The 17,311-nt window shown below is 38.5% G+C and overlaps 1 protein-coding gene across 1 annotated transcript in view; it reads left to right on the top strand.

The window, feature by feature from the left end:
- rapgefl1 (Rap guanine nucleotide exchange factor (GEF)-like 1) overlaps window positions 1–17,311 on the top strand; it is a 58,076-nt gene that overhangs the window by 30,566 nt on the left and 10,199 nt on the right. Inside the window, exons 5-15 of the mRNA XM_050069298.1 lie at window positions 3,877–4,099; window positions 6,322–6,419; window positions 7,027–7,139; window positions 9,630–9,797; window positions 10,010–10,107; window positions 11,168–11,290; window positions 11,933–12,111; window positions 13,077–13,167; window positions 14,187–14,237; window positions 15,241–15,328; window positions 16,643–16,707. Coding sequence (XP_049925255.1) covers window positions 3,877–4,099; window positions 6,322–6,419; window positions 7,027–7,139; window positions 9,630–9,797; window positions 10,010–10,107; window positions 11,168–11,290; window positions 11,933–12,111; window positions 13,077–13,167; window positions 14,187–14,237; window positions 15,241–15,328; window positions 16,643–16,707 — 1,297 coding nt within the window. The remainder of the gene's footprint in view (window positions 1–3,876; window positions 4,100–6,321; window positions 6,420–7,026; window positions 7,140–9,629; window positions 9,798–10,009; window positions 10,108–11,167; window positions 11,291–11,932; window positions 12,112–13,076; window positions 13,168–14,186; window positions 14,238–15,240; window positions 15,329–16,642; window positions 16,708–17,311) is intronic.

Raw genomic sequence — 17,311 nt, 5'->3', positions numbered from 1 at the left:
GGTCAGTGGCGAAAAAAAGCACTTTTATATGGGACGCATTTGCCCCCATTACCGTTTTAGCTCATTTCGCGGCTCAATACTGAACCAATTTTAGAACGAGTTGTACCCATGAATCATACGCACACATACACATGGGGAAATAGAGCCCAGGTTGAAAAATACTGAAGTTGTCCTTTAACATGGGCTAACACAGCAACAGCGGCTATCATCCAGCACTGAGATGTTGAACGGTCCCAACAAACTCACAATAACAGCATAACAGTTCTACTCTGTCGTTAAACTCGATAGGTAATGTTAGCTGTATGATGCTAAGACTAAGTCCTAAAATTGCATCACCTGGCATTTACTAACAATGATGGTGAACAAGCTGTCCTTTTTTCACTCCAAAGTTCCACAAAGCAAAAATAATACTCTTATCTTGCTTAAAATGTTAAAAAAGCATGTGTCATCTTTAATGCCATGCCTTTTGGAGATCAGTTCATTGTCTACTTAGTTTATTCACAGTAAACAAAATTTTGACCAGGGGTGCCCAAACTTTTACATGCCACTGTATAAGTGATAACAGCAGACTCCATGAAGAAGGATAGAAAATTTCAGTTGATGCTGCGTCGTTAAAAATGCAAATGAGTCTGTGTTTTCTTTTCTCTCTGCAGACTGAGTGATAGTCATCCACTTTAATACTCACCCACACAGAGAGAGAGAGAGAGAGAGAGAGAGCCAGAGGGAGAAGGAGGGATGAGAGGAAGTAGAGCAGAGAGGATGTGGGTGGAAGAAGAGTAGGAGGGATGGACAGTGAGAAATACTCGTCTTCATCTTCATCTGTTGGTTTTTTCCTTTTCAGAGAAAACAAAACAAAACAGAAATCATCTTGTCATCTTCACCATCGTTTCTGCAGGAAATAGATTTATATAAGCATGAAGATGAAACATTCAGACACTCGTTCATTCTGTCAGTAACTTTTTTTTCTATCTTGTGAATATAACCACATTTCCATGAAGTAAAACTGATTTCATGGAGCAAAGCAGATGTCAAACTGGACTATATTGAACTGAAATGCTTTTGTTTTGGAGACTATAATGTTTATGATATTTGATATTTTCAATGTGTACAATGTTCTACAGACACTCCTGGACCAATTTCTTAGCACTGAACAACACTTAAAAACAGGGCAGAACATTATCCTTTTTTCAATGGTCATCACAATGTCAACCTTTGTGATTAACACAGCAAAGACTATGATATTGCGTGTTGAATATAGTAACAACATATAAAATGCGCTATTTTGTACAATACGTGCCATGCCATTAGTTCTCTGGCTATTCAGACAGTGCCCTCACCTTTTAAGCAGGATTTATACTTCTGCATCGAATCGATGCTGTGCCTACAGCAGAGGCTTTGCTTAGATTGGCACCTCATTTTGTGGTGACACAGACTTCTTGTTTATTTTTGTAAACTGAAAATAATTTCCTTTAGTGGAAACAAGGTGTTTATTTACCTTATTTCACAGATAAGGAACAATATTGTGAAGCCAATACAGCCTCCACACAATGGCATTTTTAATTTTGTGTGTGATTTGTCCTGGCTTTCATATGAGTAGAGGAAAGCTCTGCCAGCCACTAGGCTAAATTACACAATGGAAAATGTCTCAGGCTTGTGCTTATAATGTTAGCATGTTGTGTTTGTGGAGAAAACTTGTCTAGTATAAGACAGTTGTTTTGGTGAACCTTGAGTTATTATGGAGCTGAATTTTGTAGGGCTGTACCCGACTCAGAATTGTGTCAGTCGAATCAGATTCAGCAGTCAACGATTGTTTTTTTTTCCCATGTAAAGTTTTACAGTTTGAGTTGGGCTCAGTGGGACATTCAGTATAACAGCAGCATTCATGTAATATAGTAAACAATCTAGCTGCGCTGACACAGATTGTAAATGTGCAACAACATTTTTTGCCAACACCAGATATCAAACAGATGCCAGAGACTGTGTCGTATTAAGTATCTGTGAGCTGTAAATTCACCATTTCTAAGCAGAGGAGAGAAGATAATGTTATCTAGTGGCCTTAAGGTGGGAAGTTTCTCCTTCTCTTGGCCACTGCATCATATACGCGGCTGTCTGTACCGAAGATTAGCGTGAAAGTCAATAGCACTCACCCTGCAGCAAAATCTGGGGACCAAAACATGTCCAGAATTACACTTCACAGCAGAACTGAACTGAACTTGAAGTACTCTCAGTTGACTAAGGGATCTCCAACTGACGATTCGTATCTCTGACTTTAGAGGTCCTAGATTTAGGCTAATAGGCTAATTAATTCAATAAGTAATTAAAATAGGCTGATTTATTCAATGTAAAAGTCATAGGCTTATGCTAATAATGTTAGCATGTTGTATATGTGGAGAAAACGTGTCCACCAAAAGACAAGTATTTTGTCTGTGAACCTTGGGAGTTGTTGTAAATACAGTTATTGTTACTGCTAAAACCTGTTTAGTGTGTGTTTTAGGTGTATTTTAAATCAATCAGACTTCACAGCAATTCACAGAAACTCCACTGCCAACAAGTGTTTTGGAAATGTAACTATAGAGCGGCACAGACATGCCATGCACGAATGCTCACAATGGTGTAGGTCACTTGTGTAGGCTCTGCGTAGGGCCGATGCACAACTGTAAATCCACCTTTCGGCAGGGTCCAAAAGAAGTTACATCAGGCCAGTAATACAGTCAGTTGCTTGACTGGGCAGGGGCTCAAAAAAGTGAGCAAGCCAGTGACCAGGTGGACCAGGTCGCTCCCAGTCTGGGTCAGACTGCGTCCACAGACAAACTCATACGGTGTGTGATATATAAAGATTCAGATCCATTTGCTGCTGGTTGTGCTCACAAAGATCTTTTTAAACACGTTAATGTTTGTGACTGATGGTGGTGATGACCAATGACTTCACTTCAGTGTCGTCAAGAGACGTACCTGTAAAAAATCAGCTTTACTTAAAGTTAGCTTGGTTTTACAAAGTTCACTCAGCTCCAGTTAATCCGTCGGCTCTACAGTCAAATACGCCTGTCCATCCAGGATCTCACAGAGTTCAGAGCTTTCCTCTGTTGCTGCATAGGAACAAGCTGATGGTGTCTGGTCGTTCATTTTGTAACAAGAACATGTGACAGTTGACATCCATGTTTATTTTGGTCTGTCATCAGGATTATGCTCATTCCTGAATGTGAAACACTGAAACAACTAATCGTTTGTCCAAGCATTATACTTTCTGCTTGCATTCCCCAAAGCATTATGGGAATTGTAGTTTCAAATCTCAGCACATGACTAGCTAAAGTAGTAACGTTACAAATTACATTACAAATACTCCCATCAGCATGTTTCTTGTATCATACAGCATTTTAGAAATGACTGAAAGACAGCAAAAAATTAATATTGGCTCCCTCATCAGGCTGCTGTATGTACTGCATTCAGTCCATGTTCACACTGTGTGTGCAGAGACTGAGGCAGCTGTGTGTGTGTGTAGTGTGTGTGTGTGTAGTGTGTCTGCAGTGATATGTGGGTCATCATGGCGGCATCACTGACTCTCTGTAGGTACAGTTTCTCATCAGAGCTGCTGCTGCTCTGTGAGGCTGAAACATTAAACCATAAATTGGTCATATTAATTTATCTTTTTAATTTAATCTTCCTTCCTTTTTAATATCTTCAGTTTAACATGTAATTATGACCTGATTATCCAGGGTAATAGCATTTCAATAATAATCTATTTGTCATTTACTCTTTTATTTTCTCATTTTCTTCTTATTAATTTTAAATCTTGGTAAATTGACCTTCAACGTTCTTGTGACATAACGTAATGTTCAAAGCCAACTCCAGTTTTCACCTTAACCCAAACTCTCCCAGATTCAGTCTGGATACAGAGGGGAAGGAGGTAGAAGGTGGAAGGAGGGAGGCAGAGGGTGAGAGAAAATATGGAGGAGGTGGAGGAGAGACGGAGGGAGAGAGTGAGGGAGTGATGGATGGAGCAGAGAGAAAGCAGGCGGTGCTGAACGTGGCGTTTCGATATCTGGACACCTACAGAGAGCTGCTGCAGGAGGAAGGAGAGCGCAGCAACAGCTTCCCAAAGGTAAAAAATTATATATACAGAAATATGCAACGTAAGACGTGAATATACATCAATCGATTATTTTTATTTAGCACATAAAATAATTCTTAGACCTTGCCACAAGCTTCAGGAATTGCCCTCCTGAAATTTTAGCTCTCCTGTCTTCCTGTAATCTCTTTTTCCTCTTTTACTGCTCTTCTTACATCGTAGGCTGCTGCTTTATAATTGTCCGTGTTTTCAGACTGCAGCTGTAAGTTATAAGTTGCAGTGTGTTTGTTTATGGCATCCCAGATGGTGCTGGTAATTCTTGGTTTCTGGGTCTGGAATGATTTAACTGAAGTTTTGGGTATAGTTGCTTCTGTTATTGTAAATTAAGGGCCTGTACACATGCTCAGTTTTTTGCGTCCTCAAATCCATTGTTTTTAATGTAAACAAATGGAAGGAGCGAGAACAACGCCATCGCGGCATGTTTTTTAGGGCGCAATGGCTGCACCCTGAGATTAACAAAGTTCAGCATTTGAAACGGCGCATATCATGTGAGAAGGAACAACCAGTCACAGCTGGTATATATCTTTACTTTCTCTGTAAATATCAGTCTGTGGGAAATATGGAGAGGAAGCTGACTGTTTTGCAGGGCTCCCCAGAACTTTACATCAGTCCTAAATAATATTTTAGGGCTTAATACACACTTAAAACACAAGGCCTGGAATAAGATCAGCTCAGAACACAGGATTTCTGGTAAATAGGCTGTGATACAGTGCAGGTTATATTTGCCTAACAACTTCAGATACCACCTGCCTTCGAGCTCTTTAACAGGGTTCCTGCCGATCCTTAAAAAGTCTAAAATGAGGCCTGAAATGGTATTAAAGGATTTTCTTTTTTTTTGTCTGACGTTGCATTGTAAAATCTCAAAATAATTGGTAACATCCATATTCATAACATAACATATACACTATATATAGCATACACACAAAAATATGAGCAAATAACTGGGGCTGTCAAACGATTAATTCTTGAAATGTCAATTACTTGCTGAATTTCAACAGTTAATCACGATTAATGACACATGTGTGTGTGTGTATGTAAGAAACTGTTCCATAATTTCAAGACTTCAGTCCTCTGAGTCTGTTTATTTCAGTCCCAGTCCATTTTTTAAGTTGTTGTTTGTCTTTTTAAAAAAAAAAAAATGTTAAAAGCGTGTTTTACCGTTGATCCCCACAAAACAAATCAGGAAATCAAAATAGCATCTGTATTCGCAGTTCAATGACATTATGAAATTACATTATTTACAATACATACACCTGGTACTCTCGGTACTAGTGCTAGTCAGTCATCAGTCCGGTTTGCAGCGTCAGACTTAACTCTTTTAAGACTGACCACTGACCAACAGCAGCAGCGGCTCAGAGAGACGCTAATATTTTTTTGCAAATTACTTTTCACTTGTCAACTGAACCATCTGGGAGTTTTTTAAAGTGAAATGAGCCATTACAAAAGCGCAGTGGTGACTTTTTTTCCGTCAATGCGGCAGCATGAAGCAGAGAGCTGCTGTGTCGACATGATTAGGGTGCATCAAAAATAGCAGCACATTATAAATGCGATTTAAAAAGAATAAAATTTGTTATGATCAGACCTTAATCGCTTTGCATTTAATGCATTAACCCTTACAGCCCTACAAATAACATAACACATAGATACAGCGCATGGAACAATACAAAACACACATAACACACAGGCCTCTACATCATACACAGCATAACACAACATAAAACACACATTTGTTGTGTGCTCTCTCAGATCTTATGTCATGTTCCAGAAGTTGGAGTCATCATTGAGTGCCCGGGAATGATCAGTAAGCTGATAAAGCTGTGTTAAAGTTTACAGGTCCCTACAGAAAGGAGCCTCAGTGGCACAAACCAGAAAGTGAAAGAAAAACAGCAGAATTTCCATTTAACTGTTTTCTAATCGTGCGCGCGCGCGCGCGCGCACACACACACACACACACACACACACACACACACACACTGATAATAATACACACAACACAGATGATAACACCTCTGCAGGGTGGGAACTATTGTTTTTGGCACCAGGTTGCTGTAGGGTGTTCAGGGTTGCTGTGGCAATGGAAGTGACTCATTTCAGCACACACCTTGGGAAGTTTGGGATGTTAGTGTTAAATAAGATATCAGACTGTTTATTGTGTGTGTGTGTGTGTGTGTGTGTGTGTGTGTGTGTGTGTGTAGGAGCTGTACCTGTGTGCGGTTCAGGAGTTGAGTCGGTATCCTGAGCTGGTGGAGGATGTCCTTAAACTGCAAAGATGGACTGAGATCTTAAACTGCCCGTAAGACACATTACATTGTGCAATCACTGTTTACTTTATGATAAGTTACAGCACAAAACCTCTCTGTTTCCACTTTAACTTTGTGACATAATTACCACATATTTATTCTGTATTTTTATGTATTTATCAAGTTAATCATGTATTTTTCATATATATATCACATATTAATCTTACACTCATCACATATTTACCATGTGTTTATTACTTATCTATCATACGATAATCTGCATCACATGTCATATAAGTATCATATTTGACACATTTCTTATTTATTGCATATTTACCATATATCTGTAATTTGTTTACCATTTATTTCTCAGGTATTTATATTATATTTATTGTATATATTCTTTTCTGAACCTGTAAGCACTGTGTACATTAGTTATGTTAAAAACACAATGTTAAATGTATAATGACAGTTATAGATAATAGTAGCTATAATTGTTGTTTTTAACTTTGAATAATGACGATTATATCAAAGCTAATAACTAGTATTTAAACTACTAATGATACATTTATTAATTCAAAACGTAAAAATTAATTGTAAGGAATCAAACAACCAATTAATCTGTCTTAACTCTTCGTGTGTGTGTGCTTGTGTGCTTAGTTCTGATGAGGAGAAGGAAAGCAGGAAGAAGCAGGTCCGTCCTTTGTTCAGACACTTCAGACGCATCGACGCCTGTCTGCAGCCCAGAGAGGCCTTCAGAGGCTCAGACGAGAGTACGACGCACACACACACACCTGCACACATGCACACATACTACACTGTATTATCTGTAAACACATGCAGTTGAAATGCAAACACACCTGCAGTCTGTGGTCTGGGTATACAAATCACAAACTGACACTCACACAGTTTTCATCTGTACAACAAGTATCACAAAGCAAGATGTAGTTAAACACAAAGATTGAAAGGAGGTGGAAACTGTTAGCATTTCCATCTTACAGTAACTCCAAGTCTGATTTACATGTTGTATCTTCTTAACTGACAAAGTAGTCACCAAACCATCCTGTAGTCAGCTTGGTTTAGACCGAGAAGCTAACTATAAGCTAACTAGACTAAGAAGCTAGTTACTAACTAGAACTAGAGGTAACTGTGAATGAATGGGACCTAGAAGCTAATTCAAAGCTAGAAGGATTCACAAGCTAACTTAATTTATAGTTTTCCTAAAACTATCTTTAGCATATAGATAAATGTAGTGATACTCAAAAGAAACATAAAATACATGGTCTTGGAACATAATATAATACTAACTCTAAGCTAATAGAACCTAGAAGCTAAATCTAAACCAGCGGTTCTCAATCCTTTTTGGGGCCAGCACCCTTATCCATTATCCAGGTCCTTTACTGCACTCCATCAGTTAGAATGTGGGTGAATTGTCTTCCCTGAATATTAATGTTGATTACTATTCTGTGTTATATCATTAAAAAGCATGTTGTTGAAAGCCAAATAGCAGATTTGATTAAACTGCACAGCTGGAATATCGTTATTATGAGTTTCTCTGAGAGCAAAAAAGCTGTGTGAATAGAAATGATATTTATGAGTGTTGATCAAATGCAGTGGTTAGAAATTTGACATTCAGACTTAAATAAGGCCTCATTATTGTTCACCAACTGCAGCCAGTGAGAAAGCAGTAATTTGGCGCTGATGCCAAATAAAAAGCATTCTTATGAATTGCTTATGAAGAGCAGCTTCACAAGGAAGTCTGAGGCTACTGGAAGAAAAGCAGAAAGCTTTGTAGACTATCCTACACATATAAAGCAGTCAGTCTGGAGGTCCTCCCCCAGGAAATCCTGAACATCACAAACATTTCCTGCATTCTGATGAATTTTTATGTACCAAGTTATGGCAGAAATGTCTTTTTTTATTTAAAGGAAAAGACATAAATTCAGGCACCAAATTAGTATATATATATGTTAGGAATGCACGATAATCTCGGTACGTCATTGGTATTGGCTAATGTTTTCTTTAAAACTATCAGAATTAATTTGCCCAATGAATAAATATAACATCTGTTGAAAAGCATTGTATTTCATGTCTCCATCTGCTGGTAGGCCATCACGATCAGAGTATACATGCATAATATGATGTCAGTTCCACTACAGAGCAGACTTGATAATCACTAAAATTAGGTGGGGGAAAAAGTGGATATATCCATAATGGTATTGGTTATTGGTCAAATGAGTTGCTATATATCGGCCTATTGGTTATCAGCAAAAGATCCAATATTGTGTATCCCAAATATATATACCTCTGGACTTTAGCTCCTATATGTTTAAGAAGGATTTCTGCCCATGTTCAAAACTTGCTGCACATTCAAAACATCCGATATGTCTGTGTTCTCTGACAAGTTGAGAATAAAGTTGTAATATTTTGAGAAAAAATAAAATGTTTTAGTCTGTCGTGCTTTACGTTACTGCTCTGCTCTCTAGTATCCTCTTTAGACCGTGTGACAGACACAGAGCCCTGTTTGGAACTGATTCTGAATAAGACAAAGTTTAGGGAAGTGGTTTTGCACTGCTCTTCATCAGAGATAGAAAAATGAAACTAGATCTGACAAAAAGCAAAGAGAGCTGACAGTACAGTCATCGGTCGAGTCCTCCTTTCTCTCTCTGTCTATAAATTACAGTTGCTCACGTGTTTTAATATGCCACGCTCAGAAGTAGGATAGCTTTCCACTTTGATGGATCTCAAAAGAATTGACAGAGGAACGCCCGCAAAGCACAGGAACATGCCCTTCCATAGTAAACAGAAGCTGCTTTCAAGTACAATTTTAAGCAGGGAAACCTTCGTCAAAGAAACACTTCCGATGATGGTGGTGAAAGCAGGTCTAATGATAAAATTGTGTAGATGGGCATGTAGGACTAAACTGCTATTAAAGAGCAGATACACACAAATGCCCCCTTTCAGGAAAATTGCTTCCAGCGCCCCGACGTTCTCTGAATGCCCACTGGGTGGCAGTACTGCCTCCATTGAGAAACACTAACCTAGAAGCCAAATCTAATTAAACAGGACCTAGAAGCTAACTCTAAATCATAGAAAATGGAGGCTAAATTTAAAGTAACAGGTCTGAACTGACGGAAAACTAACAGATCCTACTGTAGAAGCTAAAGCTATTAGGCTAGCATATTGGTCTGCACTTTCAAGGTGCAGCACCACAACAGATGACTGGATGGTACTAAAATATCTCTATACTGTTGTGTCTCCAGTCTTCTGCAGGGTCTACACTCCCGATCACTCCTATGTCACCATCAGGAGTCGTCTGTCCTGTCGGGTCGGAGAGATTCTGGCTCTGGTCCGAGAGAAACTCCAGTACAGTGAAGACCAACCAGTTCTGCCTGGAAACCTCATACTGGTGGCCGTCACATCAGCTGGAGGTCAGGAGACTAACACTGACACCAATTATACCTTAATATTATACCTTAATATACCAAAGTAACATTGAGTTACTTTGTTTGAGTATTTCTGGTCTGTGTTTCATTTTATTTAAATACCATAAATTCATTTTAAAGTTTAGAATCAGTTTGGTCATGAAGCTGTCAAATATACAGTGTGTTTTAATGTTGATTCATGTGTGTTGTGTATTCAGAGAAGGCAGTGTTTCGTCCCAGTGATGAGGCCGTCTTCACCACACTGGGAGTCAACACTCACCTGTTTGCTTGTGAACCCTCTGAGCTTGAGTCACTGGTGAGGAACTGATTCATTTATTGATTAATTGGTTGATTGATTGACTGTAGAGTAAATGCAGCCAGCAAAATAAGAGAAATACATAATTTTTGGTTTGAATTTTCTTGTTTATCAGATTATCCTCATCAAAATGGAAACAGGAAACACACACAGTTGTCTTCAACTTCAATTTTTAAAGCTCACCACAAAAATTTAATTTTTATGTTTTTTTTTTGTGTTTTGCTCATTGAATTAAATGATAAGATGAATGAATGATGTAAGGATGTAAATAACTTATAAAAAAGCATTAAGGTTTTCATAAAATGAACAACACAGAAATAAAATGATAAATTGTAAAAAAAAAAATCACTTGAATTGCAAAAGCACCAGACCGGTGGGGTTGTAATGTGTCCTAGGCCCACAAGAAGTGCACCAGGCTTTGAGGCCAATTTTCGTAGTAGCCAAACAGTGGAATTGTGTCCATTGTGTGATGCCATTGGGCCCCAAAACACTTTTTCCCATGGACTGATGAAGAGACGTCTATAAATGTTTTTTGAGTGTCACAACCCCCACAAAATGACTTGTTTCACTATCAGAATTTGATCCATTCAGTCTGATAACATTTGCATAGTTCAGAAGAGCGGCACGATCCAATCATTTTATCCCCATTCAAGATAGCAGAGGGTTAAATTAGAAGTAGCCAGCTCACCTGGTTTGCTCACTCTATGGGCCACACAGTGTGGAAGCAGTGCCAATATTCTGGGTCATTTTATATACGAGGCACTTTTTTGGCTTCATGCTCCATTTAGCAACTTTGATAGGAATGAACAGGGCTCCACCATTAATGCGGCATCTCTTTATATATCCATTATGTGTCCGTGCTGAGATGCATACAGACTGTACTGTTCTGTATTGCACCCTGGAGGCCTGGAGGGGTTATTGGCTCCCCAGGGAGCACCAGTAGAGTCTTTATGGAGTGACTGTGGGATCTTATTTGTGTTTCAGGTGTTTCACACTTTGGTAGAAGCAAACATTGCATTTATATGTTATAATCTGATGATGTCATTTCCTGCACACTCAGCTTCCTCTGCCTGAGGAGATCCACTGGACACCCGGTGACAGCAAACTCCATGACATGTCAGCTGAGGAGGTAGCCAATCAGCTCGTAGTGTTTGACTGGGAGCTCTTCAGCTGTGTGCACGAGGTCAGTGAGATGGTTTCTGTCACTGTTAGTCATAATCTGGATTTCTTTTCTTGTCACTTAATACAACACTAGTGTATAACATCCTCACATCAACTGAAATAATTGTTTTTATAAAGGATAAAATGGTTGTATGGTACTCCATATGTGACTCAGTGTGATCAAATGTGCTTACATAGCTTTATGCGCAACTCTGTAGTGATTCTGTCAATTCAGTCCACTTCTCCAAAGTAAGGCCAGCACGGAGGTTAAAGTGTTATAGCAGTTTGTTAGTTAGCTACACACAGAGTTTGCCTGATGTCAAACAGAGTTGTCAACTCAATAAGACTTCGTTTCAACTCAGTGGAGTGGGCGGGTTCAAGGCCTGGATGCAGGCAAACGCAGAGTGATACTGAATTTTTGAAAAGAATTGGGCATCATCACCATTGTATATGGTTATTGTATTACGGCAAACAACTAATCAGATTTCTATTTGACTTAGTCATTATAGTTTATATTTCCTTACAGAAAAAGTGATGACAATTCAAATTTCAGGTCTAATGTGACACATTAACAACAAAATAAAAATAATTAGTGAATAAAAGTAACTCTGACTTCAGGAGTTAAAGTTCTGTTTGTCTTCTTCTTTGTTGGTGTCTCCTGCAGGTGGAGTTTGTGTGCTATGTGTTTCATGGGGAGCAGTCCCGCTGGCGCCCCCTTAACCTGGAGCTCGTACTGCAGCGCTGCAGCGAGGTGCAGCACTGGGTCGCCACGGAGATCCTGCAGTGTCAGTCACTGCCAAAGAGGATCCAGCTGCTCCGCAAGTTCATCAAGATCGCAGCACTGTGAGTCCAGATAGTGACCTGGTATCTCAATTATAAAACAATGTGTAGGATCCAGACTAAAAATGTACATACAGACAAAAGCCAAAAGTGGCGTACCCCAAAAATAATCAACACTTTCTACAATCAGGCTTCCACCTCACCATCTGCGTTGCCAATTTCCCATCTCCAAAATGTTTGTAAGCCTAAGATTCAATGTTTCTCCCAACAATTCTCTTTTTATTGACCACAATTTTTGCATGTGAAGTGGAGTACGCCTCTTTCAGGCCTCATTTTGTGCATACGCAGTATTTATAAATGAGACCCCTGGCTCAGGGGGTCATTGATTACATTATATAGTATAATTTACATCATCTCATGTCATCACACACATCTCATCTTTTGTGTGAAACAATATGTTTCGAATGACATGAACACAAGGAGATACTGGCAAGACTGTTTTTTGATTACTGATAAATAACTGATGGTATTTATTAAACACTTTAATGTAACTGTTTTCTAGTTGGGAGGATTTTCCTTCTCTTCTCTGTTTTATGTAATTTTAAACTGAGCATACTTGGGTTTTTGACTGTTGGTTGGACCAGCGGAGACATTTGAAAATGTCTCCTTTGACTCATAGAAACTGTGGTGGACATTTTTCTCTATTTTTTGAATGTTTGGCTTTACAACATCTATTTATTTTCTGCCTGTGTATTGCTAAATGCTATATATTAGGCAGAAAAATAAAAGGTTGATCACAAAAAACGTTAGACAGAAATATGTCTCCCAAGGTCACGATGGTCATTAATCAAACTTCCACTCTAAATTTTCTTTAAAATCCGTCAGTGCTACTTCCTGTGAGACAACAGAGAACACTTTCAACAAGAAACATTAAAAGTCTCATCTTTCTGAATGATAAAAAGACTTTAAAAAGACAAAACCTTGTAGATTACCTGTCCTAATGGATGTGTTGTGTGTATGTGTTTCAGCTGTAAGCAGCAGCAAGACCTGCTGTCGTTCCTGGCTGTGGTTCTTGGTTTAGACAACCCAGCTGTCAGCAGACTACGACTCACCTGGGAGGTACAACACTCACCTGACACTGCTCTACCTTACCTGCATACAGCACAACACCTGCTGTGTTTGTCCACAGTAATATTGTGTCAAGAAATCATGGATTCACAAAGAGAGCATGAATTGAGGTGTTTTGTTGCAAATCTCAAGCTGCTAAAAAATCGGACTTCCTGTCGTTAACATGAAGGAAAATAATTCTGTACAAAAAGAGGGAATCATCCTTTGAGGAGCAGGAAGTAACTTTTATAAACATCTCATCACTATTTAACAGTGAACTAATCACTTATTAAAGGTTCGGTGTGTAAGATTTAGAGGGATTTAGTGGTATCTAGTGGTGAGGATTACAGATTGCAACCAGCTGAAACTTCTCCTAGTTAGAATTCCTTCAGTGTATATTGTTCTGGAGATTTTTAGCGGGAGCTGAATTATCTGCAGAGGTCTCCTGCTCTCCAAATGCAACAGACCTGGTAAATTAAACTGGTAAAACACTGAAATAAACAATTTCACTTTAAATAATCTGTTTTACGATTCTTGTTTATTCTTGTTGGCTCTTGCGGGGGGCTTCTAACTACGGTTGCCGATGCCAAAATGTAAATGGCCCTATCTGGAGCCACTGTTTGGTTTGTCTGTTCTGGGCTACTGTAGAAATATGGTGGTGCAACATGGCAGACTCCGTGAACGAGGACATAATTGGCTCCTTCTGAGGAAAAAAACCCCAGAATGATTCTTCTTTTCAAGTGATTATACACCAAAGAAAACATACTTTTTATATTTAGTTTCTGCCAACATATCTACCTAAATCCTGCACACTGAACCTTTAAAGATTCTCTTTAAAATAAACATGAAAATCAAAATTGGTGAATCTCAGAGATGTAACCGTTCTTGCTGTTTTGGAAACTCTTGTTGCTGTGTATTTATTACAGTTTTGTTTTTGTTTTCATTGTAGATTTCTAGTATCTGTTTTTATATACAAGTCATTTCACACTCTGTGTGTGTGTGTGTGTGTGTGTGTGTGTGTGTGTGTTCAGGGTCTTCCGGGGAAGTTCAGGAAGCAGTTTCAGCAGTTTGAGAGCATTGCGGTGAGTAAAATATATAATGATGACATCATCATCTTCGTCACTGAGCTGTGTAAATTGAAGCTGATGGGATGAGAAGTTTTAAAGGTCAAAAGTCAAATACCGACAAACACCAGACTCGTGTCAAAAAACATTTTTTCTGAAAAATAATTGATTCTGCTGATGAATTTGTGAAAATGAGAAAACTATGAATATGAATATTGATTTATTTAATCCAGTGGTGGAATGTAACTTAGTACATTTACTGAAGTACTGTACTTGAGTATAAATTCCAGGTGCTTGTACTTTACTCAAGTATTTCCATTTTATGCAACTTTACACTTCGGCTCCACGACATCTGAGAGAGAAATATGCCTCTTTCTACTGCACTACATTTGTCTGACAGCTTTAGTTACTTTTCAGATTATTATTTTTCATCCCCTTCCTGTCCAGTGAAAAACACGTATCTCCAGATGTGTTGATGTTGAATGTTTGTGATAAATGTTCATGAGGTCTCATGTGCTGAGAGAATTCTCCTACAGTGTATTTCTTAAGCTAAGTCAACTCTTTAAAAACCCCCTTGGATCAGCTGGAAAATGCATCGTCACTAAGCTGAAAACAGGCCTGTCTTTCTGACACCATGAAAGTTGACTTTTTAGAGATTCATGGTCCATTACAAACATGATCTTATAGAATATGATGCATTGCTGTAGATTAAACTACCCAAATATAAAGGAGTTAAAATGAGCACAACCTTTAACATCTACAGTGGTAAAATACAACATACACATTAATGCAGCTAAGTGAAGTTTTAATACTAAAACTGCACATATAATAGTAAAACACTGACAGGGAACATTTTACTGCACAATGAGTTTTTTTTTAAGTTCATTCTGCTTTTACAAACTTCTACTGAAGGTTTTGAATACAGGACTTTTATTGGAGTATTTTAACATTGTAGTATAAGTACTTTTACTGAAGTAAATGGTCTGAATACTTATTTTCTACCACTTATCTGATCTTATAGGACCCCTCCAGGAACCATAAGTCCTACAGAGACCTGATCACCAGCCTGAGACCTCCGCTGATCCCCTTCACACCTCTGCTGCTTAAAGGTGAGTCAAATGAGATATAGGCTGTAACAAAGTGCTTGTGACATTTCAGACATGGCGTTGACTTAAAACTGAACATTTAGCCAGCTTCGTATAAAATATTTATGTATCTTGTCATCGCCTTTTAGACTAAATATCCCGATATGATTCTTGCTCCATCACACAGCCCTTATGTAGACAGTACCAGATGTCTGGTTAGGAAGGTACTCTGATGGTCACATCACCCACATTTTGTCGCCACAGTCCCCTGAGGATCTCCTGAAACAGAATTAGAGGCTAAACGACCTCAACAAGGCTTCTGATCAGCTGCTTCATCGGTTCATCACTGGATCATTTATAAATAGTCACTTACTGCTGCTACGAGACTGTTTCCCTCCAGCTGTGGACCAGATGTGAAGCCGCTGTAGACACATTAGCATGTTAGCTCCACCTCGCTAATTAGCACTTCTGGCTAATCAGCTCCATGTTACCGTTAACCTGACACACACACACACACACACACACACACACAGAGTTCAAAGACTCTTCATCACCGTTGCTTTTCCTCTCTGCTCCAGTTTTTTCTTCTCATCTCATCTTCAACTGAAATTTATTCAACTCAGCAGGTGTTCACACACACACACACGCACACACACACACACACACACACACAGACGCACACGCAGACGCATACGCATACTTGTCTTTCTTCTGCTTTCACAAGTTCAGTTGAAGAGGACTTTAAATGGGATTACTGTACACACTGTATGCCTCTAACGCTGTGTGTGTGTGTGTGTGTCTGTCTGTGTCTGTGTGTCTGTGTGTGTGTGTCTGTGTAGCCTTAAGCTCTTTGTCTCCATGGTAACCAGAAGAAGAGGAGGGAGTAATGGATCAAAGTGAATCAAATGGTTAAAAGGAGAAAGAAAGAATTAAAGTTTAAGTGTATGAAGAACTCTGGCCCCCCCTGTGGTAAAAGAGATAGAACTGCACCAATATGTAACTCCAGGGCTGATGACAAACCAGTGATCTCTTTCTTGTGGCTGATACTGACAAGATGAGCAATAATGTTGCATGCAAGCAAAATTTTAAGATGAAAATAAGGGTTAACTTATTTATTTTAGTTATTTGCCTACAAGAAACACTGATGTGTTTAGACAGACTTCATTATCTCTAAAACACAGAAGCTGTAAAACATATAACACAGACAATAAATTAGATAAAATCTAACAATAATTAATATTCACAAAGAACTTGACAAATGGCAGAAAATGGAGAGTTGATTTCCAATCATAGGTCTGCTAGATTAATTAATGAACTGCTTTGTGTCCTGTTTCTCAGACTTGACATTTCTTCATGAGAGCTGTAAGACGTTTCATGGTGAACTCGTCAACTTCGAGAAGATGGTGAGTGGATTCAAATTCAGTCAAATCAGTGTGAAAATCACTTTGAAGATGCTCAAAATGTTAAAAAAAGTTAAAAGTTAAACCTTTAACACGGTGTTTTCCACTTTTACTTCTCCATAAGTGCCGTCTCCCTCCACTTTGTCTGACGGTATCATACATCATGTTGTTGCAGCGAATATTCCACATTTGCTTCTTCATTTTAAACACATTTCCCCAAAATTCAGCCTCACAGATTTTTGGATCTTTGGAAACTTTGACATCTCTGGTGGAGATCCATTCTTCAGCCATTTCTGGTCTCTGGCCAAAAACTGCATTTTTGTACTCTATCAACCTTTAAAAGTCTCTTACTAGCTTCAAATACAAATGTATTGCACATTTTCTTTTTCAGGATAACCAGGATTATTTGAAAGTGAATATTTATTTGAAGAGAACAAGTACAATAGATTATATAAACATGTAGAATTTAGGTTTGCCTAAAAAAAATGGTCCATCCATTATATTTTATTTTAAAGTCATACCTCAGATTTGCGTAAATACAAAATAAAATTTGTCAAAAAGCAACTACTCAACTGAAGTAAACTCTTTCTTCTCCTTTCCCATGTTT

The sequence above is a fragment of the Epinephelus moara genome, chromosome 18 (assembly GCF_006386435.1).
Source record: "Epinephelus moara isolate mb chromosome 18, YSFRI_EMoa_1.0, whole genome shotgun sequence".
Classification (NCBI taxonomy): domain Eukaryota; kingdom Metazoa; phylum Chordata; class Actinopteri; order Perciformes; family Serranidae; genus Epinephelus; species Epinephelus moara.
Note: the sequence above shows the minus strand (reverse complement) of the source record. Positions and strands in the feature narration are given on the sequence as shown.